General features: G+C 41.2%; 1 protein-coding gene across 1 annotated transcript; it reads left to right on the forward strand.

Annotated features, from left to right (window-relative positions):
* The first annotated feature begins 1343 nt into the window (after positions 1-1343).
* On the forward strand, positions 1344-8703 carry slc47a4 (solute carrier family 47 member 4). Its single transcript, XM_037085118.1, has 17 exons — positions 1344-1529; positions 2279-2380; positions 2629-2697; positions 2787-2935; positions 3702-3744; positions 3858-3902; positions 4037-4134; positions 4213-4310; positions 4414-4527; positions 5239-5306; positions 5433-5541; positions 5638-5713; positions 5814-5883; positions 5972-6104; positions 6232-6326; positions 6490-6567; positions 8030-8703. The coding sequence occupies exons 1-17, from the start codon at positions 1422-1424 to the stop codon at positions 8333-8335; spliced, it is 1761 nt and encodes a 586-aa protein (XP_036941013.1). The 5' UTR covers positions 1344-1421; the 3' UTR covers positions 8336-8703.

The raw sequence follows: 8703 nt of genomic DNA on the forward strand, positions 1-8703 counted from the left end.
GAGAATCCAAACACTTGTCTTTCTCGCTGTGATCTCACTGCTTGCCATGGATTTCACCATATTCTGTTGTTGTTCTGTGAAACCTATTGCAACATCATTTTGCCCAAAACACATACTGTTTGGGCAAAATTGGGCTGCTCAGGGTCTCATACTCACTTCACCAGTTTTGTTTTTACAGGGTTGAATTGAGGGATTCAGAGGAAATAGAGGGTTGGAAGAACTTTCCAAGCCGGCAATGACACAAGCAAATTGTCTGAGTGAGTGTCTGTGTAACACTGTGCACCAAATGGATAGATCTCCTGAAGGCTTTGTTTCTTTCATCAGTTTTTCAATGAGAAGCAATCAGAGTGACACACTCGAGTTTGTGGAAAAAATGTCCATCTATGGGGAAAAATAAGTGCACCAAACAATCTTCTGTGTCTGTGAGGAAAGGAGAATTCACCAAATGCATTCTTACTGAAAGCTTAGTGCTGAAATCTTTATATAGAGATCAGCTTTGAGGGGAAAGACGGACTGAAATCTTTAAATCAACCAAAATGTAAATGCTCTTTCAGTTATCTTCAGCTTTCAAGGCCCCACAAATCTTATGTAGAAAGTATTTTTTTCTATATCCAGGAAACAGGAAGCATACTTGCACTGATATATGCCATCACTCTGCTACAGATAGCTAGCTGAATGGGTTTTCTGGCTGACAGCTGCAGAGGCCTGCATATCATTTCAGATGTTGCCAGAGCACTGACTGGTTAACCTTTACTGCTCCAGTGACATGTTAATGTTTTATATTCCCAAACACTGTAATGGACATGTCTGGCTGAATTGATGGAGACTGATCGGACTGATTTCACTTCTTCAAAGGAAACCTGTGCATTCATTAAAATGCAAAAGGTGTTCATGAATAATCATAACTTCATACCTTCTGTCTATTTACATATCATATCTGACAAAACCGAGTCAGGTTGAAGGTAGGTTATGCTTATTTAGTATGCTTCCTGCAATGGGAACTATTGGCACATATAATTATTCACTGAGTGAATGCAATGAAACGCAAAATTACATTTTAACTGAATGTGAAATTAAATTGTGAATGTCATCTATGTGAACCTCTTGTATCCACCTTGAAAACATTGCATTAAATAGTGACTTATAAAATGAACTCTGTACCATGGTACACCTTTACATAATATTGTGTTGTTTGACATAGTAAGATTTTTTTTTTGTCTTTTTTGCCCCACAATGTCAACCTGAGATGCAATCTGTTAAACAGACCTCAACAAAATTAATTAGTAACCATCTGAGATGTTGAAATACCGAAGACAAGAGTGGTGAATTCTGTCCCTGAAGAGCATCAAAGATACTGTACATCAACAGAGAGGAGCGACGCTTCAGCGGAAAAACCTTCATTAGCATCTGATCCTGCAGAGATGGTGGAGTGTAGTGACAAGCTTTTCTGCTGCAGGTGGGTGCGCCACAGGGTTCCCCTGGCCTACAGAGACGAGCTGTACCACATCTTGAGGATGACAGGGCCTCTGGTAAGGACTGGCGCTGTTTCATACCTCTGCTTCATCTGCATGGGGGTCTGTCTTTGTTGATGAAGACTGATAAAAGTGTTTTGTTTCAAATGTCAGGAAAGTTGGCCCTGTGCCTGAGCTATGGAAGCAGATATCAGTCGACCTAAAGCTGTTAGGTTTCAAACAGTGGCTGCAATCTGCCATATTAATGAGCTTGTTTGCAAAAACAGTCACGCTAACTAATTCCAAATTGTGTTTCCTGGGATTTACCAACCCAAATGCCAGAATATAGTAATGGTTCGGTAAGTGAGTTTCTGCTAAACCAAATTAAAACCAAGTGTTCCTTGATATTGCAACTTTCCATCTGTTTAGGTCACAATGCTGTGTTTATTCACTGCTTAGATTTAGGCACAAAAACAACTTGGTTAGGGTTCGGAAAATATCATGGTTTAGGTTAAAAATACCTGTTTTGGATTTTTATGATCACAGATGGAGATGCCGCAAACAAAAATAGCTGGAAATGTCCTTAGGCGTCCCTACAAATCTGCGCTGGTGTGACTCGAACTGCGATCGGCCATTTGCCAGCCTTGTACGCTGAATAATGCCAATGAGCTAATAATAATAAATAATGTGGACGTGGTACGCCACATTAGGAACAAATGTCAACCTTGGCCGTATCTGTGGTTTGCAGAGACGTTAACAGCTGACATTATATCCGGACGACTGCACCACTGTATCAACTGCACCACTGCTTATTTTTGTCTTTCTAGCTGCTCTCTCGAATCCTCACGTACCTGCTTCCATTTGTGGTTACGATGTTCTGTGGGCGTCTGGGAAATGATGTGATGGCTGGCTATGGACTAGCTTCTGCTGTGAGTGGTCACCTGTATGCTCCACACACTTATGGATGCCTGAAAAATGACGGCTGGAGATGTCATCTCAAGGGATAAAATAAGACATTTCAACTATAAACTCTGCATAGCTTTTATGTTTCGCTATAAAACCCTGATGATTTAATCAATATATAGGACATTTACTTGTATGAGTCATAGAAATAGTGGTTACATCAGAATCCTTGAGGAGATCAGACTCATTCAAGTATGTTTAATTTTCTTTTCAGACTATAAATGTTACCACTGCAGCAACAGGTTGTGGTCTGGGACTGGCGTGTGATACTTTGGTGTCTCAGGTATATAATATAATTTCACTGACTCCAGGTAAAAATTGTTTATTCCTCTCTGTTGTGTCATGATTACCATCGTCTGTGCTGTCGTGCAGACATTTGGTGGAAAGAACCTGCTGCGGGTTGGAGTAATCCTTCAGCGGGGCATCATCATCCTGCTGTTGTTCTGTCTGCCCTGCTGGGGTCTCCTCATTAACGCTGAGGCCATCCTGTTATGCATGGGACAGGACCCTAACGTGGCCAGGTAATGAACAGCACCAACTATGCAGTCATACTACTGTCATTACCACCAGTGATGTGTCCCTACATTAACAAACACACCAACAAATGCCACTCATGTCCCCACAGATTCACTGAACAGATTCGGCATAAACAGAAACTCTGGTTTTCAAATACTGATCAAATGACTTTTATGAAAAAAAAAAAAAATAGGTGTAAGTAGTAGTCACATACACTGTATAATTTTAAGGAGACATAGTGTTCATTTTCAGGTTAAAATTTTAATTTTTAGTCTTTAATGCTCAAGAAACCCATTAGTTTTGTCATACTGTCCAGCGCTGCAGTGTCTGAGATGTTCTGTTTTGGCTCCTGTCACTTTAAGGACCCCTTCCCAACTATCCAGCCTCCTCTGATTGGCCAGCTCACACAGGCCTGAGCCAGAGCCGCTCTTCGCGTCTCCCATCGACTCTGTCATTTTTTTTGACTTCCGGTTAGCTTAGCTTCTACTGTGGATATAGGCATAAATTAGACATTAAACATGCCACATGGTGATGCAGTGCGATGTCAAGAACATTAGCTGAGCTACTGATGAGGCGTTTCAGGAGCAGCATTTTTCTTCAGGTTGCTTAGTCTATACAACAACTTTTTCTCCTCAAAAGGCAAACTTTTCTTGCCATGAATACATTTTCTAGGGGCACTGAAATGAAAGAGGTTGAACTTATGACACTGAACAGCATATATTACCTTAAATTATCTTTTTCTTGGCTCTGAATACAGCTTCTTGATTTCAGAATAGCCCAGCTGTATATTACAGCCTTCATCCCAGCTGTACCAGTGAGTTGTTCTCCCACTTTTATGTGCAAATTCAATTCATTGTCAGAGATGTCTAGCGAAACTGCTCCCTCAGACCTTAACATTAAGAGTTTTTATCTATTTTTTTCTCATAGGCGATGTTTTTACACGGGCTTCAGGTGTCTTATCTGCAGAACCAGGTGCCCTTATGTCCTGTACACAGCTCTTTTATATCCGGGAATCAAAACGTGCCATCTTCATTGACAAAATTCAATTTCTGATGTGAAAGGTAAAAGTGGCACTCACTCGCATCATGTGTTGTTTGTGTACTCAGGGTATAATACTGCCACAGATGTACACTGCTGCCTTGGCAAATATAGCAAATGTGCTGACAAACTACATCTTTCTTTACTGGCTGGATCTGGGTGTTAGGTAGGTGTACTCACACATCTCATTTTAATTCTGAATAAAACATTTCCACACTGATATCTGTGTGTGCTCGTCTTACAGTGGATCTGCTGCCGCCAATACTCTGTCACAGATTTACGTCTGTGGTTTTATGTTTGCTTGGATTTGGTGGAAGAAGCTCCATGTAACAACATGGGGAGGTGAGGGATTTAATATTCATGGTTTCCTATGTTTTCATGCATTGCTCTGTCCACCCTTCAGCTTTATCACACTACATAAATGAGTTTCTCTCTCCCCCTGCAGGCTGGTCTGTAGAATCGCTACAGGAGTGGGGCTCCTACATGAAACTGGCCATTCCCAGCACGTTAATGACATGTTTCGAGTGGTGGGTTTATGAGTTTGGGGGATTTTTTGCAGGTAATCCATTTATGTTCATAATCACATTGAACATACATATTTTACACTGTGAGAAAAAGTCAAATCAACCTGTTTTTTTTTCTCATTAAGTTAACGGAAATACACATTGTATTAGTTTTAGATTAATACAATTTAAGATTTCCAGTTTTTAGTTTTATTTTCTAAAGGAACATTATCAGCATATTAGTAGGTTTCCCAGAATGTGTAGCCTGACAGTTAAAACTCTTATGAGACTCTTCTTTTTTGTAGTTTGAAGGACACATATGTTATGAAAACATACTTAGACTGTCTTGAATACATTTTAAGATAAGCCACAGTGGTTCATTCTCACAATAATAATAAAAAAAAACAAAAACATTTTGAACTGTAATGAAGGTCAGTGTTGTTCAGTCTTTGCTCTAATGCTGGAAAGTAATTTCAATAGGAAGGGGAACATTGTCTAAAGTGGAAAATGTGCATCTTACAAGTTACATTTTTGAGGTAATGTAAAAGGAAATTAAATGTGTTGGTGAGGGTCGTTAGTGTACTGAACAATATTCAAGCCCGCAGTTGGACTCACACTTTTAAATGGAACCAGCCCCAAATTATGCATTAGTGCATGAAGGATGAACAGGGCAGAACTGTGTTAGTTGAGCCTATTGATTTTAACAAATCAGCATGTCATACCAACCTTGAGTCATGGCTTCTTTCCTCTCCGTCTGAGATGATCAGGAATGCTGAGTGAAGATGAGCTGGCAGCCCAACATGCTGTGATAATGGTGGCTTTCATCACCTACATGGTATGAACTGAACTCTGAACACGTCTCAGATTAGTTAAAGATACTACAATGAACTTTTGATTATGAAAAAAAGTATATCCTGAATGTTTTCTCTGTGTATTTTTACGTAAAATGATAAACCCGTAGTTCCCTCTCGGCATCCAAGCTGCAGCGTGTGCCCGTGTGGGTAACGCCCTCGGTGCAGGGGACACCGCCAGGGCGATCCTCACCAGCAAAATGTCGCTCACTCTTGCAGGTCAGATAGAAACATGTTGTGGGAGCCCATACTGACAACATCATCACATCTTTGATTTTCTACTGTTTGACAGAGTTCACAGCTCCTCTCTTCCAGGTAGCTTTGCAGTTGTTGAGGGTCTTGTGCTTGGCTCCACTAAGACGGTGATCGGCTACATGTTCACCTCTGACGAGTGAGTCTCTCCAGCTGCATTTACGTCTGGGTAACTTTATGCTGTAGACCTGAAAGCACAGCTGCAACATGCAAAGACACAATCTTAATGATCATTTCAGGAAGATCGTGGGTCTGGTTTCTCATCTGATGGATGCTTACTGCTTCCTTCAGTTCTTTGATGGTCTTGTGGTGAGTTCACAAGGAAAATCTAGTCGTAGTATGATGCCAGAAGCAAGTCGTTTATATCAGTTCTAAAATGTGTTTTCCCCCATGATAGTGTGTGTGCACAGGCATCTTCTTGGGCACGGGCAAACAGAAGATTCCAGCTGTGGCCAATTTCATTGGATACTACTGCATAGGACTTTCACTGAGTGTCACTCTAATGTTTGTCGCAAAACTGAGAGTTTTAGGTAATTGCATTAAATGGTCCTGTTTTGTTTCTGTCAGAGAGATTATAAATGACACACTGGAAGAGAAGGTTATTATAAGTGAAGCCTGCTGTGCCCTCGACAGACTAATTTGTCTTCCTCTCCGCAGGTTTTTGGCTGGGACTTCTCATTTGTGTCGTCGTACAATCCACCTTCTACATCATAGTCATCTTCAAGCTGAACTGGAAGAGAATGACAGAGGAGGTGAGCTACTGGCTAATCTAACGTTCAGGATCCCACATGGAGCCAGCTGTTCACATACACTGACAGAACTGGGTTGTTTGAAGCGCTGAGACAAATCTCTAAAACTATTGGTAATGTGTACCGATGAGGAGAAAGTGGCAGTTACGTTTTTGGTTTTTTGCAGGCTGTGAAACGAGCTCAGAAAAAGACGCATATGGCATTAATAAGCACAGCTGATGACCAGACAGTAAGTAATGGGAATGTAAGTGGCCTGTTGCTCTCATAACTAAATGGCCTTTCATGGCTTGCTTCACACTGTTATCAGTGGATCATTCTATTTTGTTTTCTATGTAATTTTCTCCTTTGCACACTTGAGTCACAGATATCAGACATCTGCTTTATACAATGCTTGCTCTCCATATGACTTGAAGGAACAGTTCACCCAAAAAATGAAAATTCAGCCTAATCACCTACATGCAGATGGAAAGTCAGGTAAGGCTTTGTAGTCTACAAAACATTTCTGGATCTTCATAGCAAAACAGCATTGCAACATTCTCCCCCAAACAGTTATTTGTGAGTTTCAAATGTAGTCCTACACCTGCCATGTTGGGGACACAGGTGTTTCAGTTTGAGTTGTGTTTCTGATTGGCGTAGAACTAATTAATTAGTTTTAAACCCCTGTGGGTCCTCAACATGGCAGGTGTAGGACTACATTTGAAACTCGTGGATAAGTAGATGGCGACTTGTTTTGAACTGTACAGAAACAACAACCAAAAAATGGCTCCATACAGCTTGTGCACATTCTGAAGAATGTGTCAGGATGCCCTGAGATCCCAAACTGATTGATTACTTACACCCTTTGTTAAGCTGAGATCTTCACTTAAGCTGCTAAGTTACAGTAAAAGTGCTAGTGCACCCCCTGTTTGAAGTGGCTGGACAAGCTTGAATTATTACTTTTCAAATCAATCTGGGATTTTGCAGCTTTCAGAGACTTGATTGATGCCACATGGTACAACCTTCGAGGTCATAAATGTTTGTCCCTCGCATTATCCCTCTTTTTAACTGAGTGAGAGTATGCGTGCATGTGATTGGTTGCAGGTGTGTTTGAGTGGTTGTAGGTTGTCCCCGGGAGCTGATTGGTTCCAGCCTGGAAGACAAGGGTTTAAAGGCCGGCTCCTTCCAGTTCCTGTGGGTCTCTCCTCTTCTGCTCTTCAAGATTCCCAGCATTTGTGTGATTGTGGACAAAATATGTTAAAACTCTTGCTGCTGGTGGTGATTGGGGAACAGGAAGAGGAGAGTCTCACGCTAACGTTGCGCCCTAGACCCTGGTCGTAACACCACATGAGCTGTACGGAGCCATTTCATGTGTTTCCTTCAGTCTTCTTTGCAGTTCCTATTTACTTCAGTTGTTTAGAAGAATGCTAATATGCTGTTTTGTTTGGAGGCTTCAGCAATGTTTTGTGGACTATGAAACTTCACCTGACTTGCAATCAGCATGAGGTTGTATTGATAATGACTGAACATTCATTTTTGTTATGTGATGAAAACTTGTATGTTGAAGTAAACATGTATGTAACACTGTACTCCGACACTGAAGTTACATAGTATGGAAACAAGTGATAGAGACTCTTTTCACCCCGTTACAAGGCACCGTGTCATCAGAATGATTTTATAGCTGTTATTTAAAAAAACAAACAAACCAGTAATTGGAAATGTGTTTTCAGTCAGTGGAAGGCTACATGTCAGTGAGCACCGAGAGCCATGATGGGAACCCGGGGACGCAGGGTGGACGCGGGGTCCAGCAGCTGAAGGGTGGCCGTCTCTCCATCACACAGCTCATCCTCAGCCGAGGCCTCACTATGTTTGCAGCAGTTGCTCTTCTAGCCGTGGGAGCAAGCGTGCACTTCCTCGTGCCCTTGCCAGAGACTTCAAAGGCCAACCTTACTTCAGAATGGATCAATACAACATATAGTCCTGATCAAATCTTTTCCACTGTGCTGCTCCCAACTGAAGAGTCAGGGTTGCCTTGAGAGCCTTGATCATAAAGGCATTGTTCGTGTTCAGTGTCATAAAAAACATGTAATTTTAGACTTTTGTTGACTCATTATTGTTGGCAGAAAGGGAACAAACAGTGGCACTTCTGATGGAAAATCTAAGTGAATTAATGGTGGAACTCATCAGCATTGTTTACCTCATCTGCACCATCATGTTAACCTGTAACTCTGCACGATAAATGTTTCACTCAAGTGAAGAATGGTTTGCTCGCTGTTTAGGGCATTCATAAACGTAACTCAGAAGTCAACGAATAACTAATTGACAACTCATTTATTCTTATGGCAAAGGAGATGAAGGTGATTCTAGAAACATGAATAAGTCCAATTTATTGAATAAAGAAAAC

This window comes from Acanthopagrus latus, chromosome 2 (genome assembly GCF_904848185.1).
Source record: "Acanthopagrus latus isolate v.2019 chromosome 2, fAcaLat1.1, whole genome shotgun sequence".
NCBI classification, from domain to species: domain Eukaryota; kingdom Metazoa; phylum Chordata; class Actinopteri; order Spariformes; family Sparidae; genus Acanthopagrus; species Acanthopagrus latus.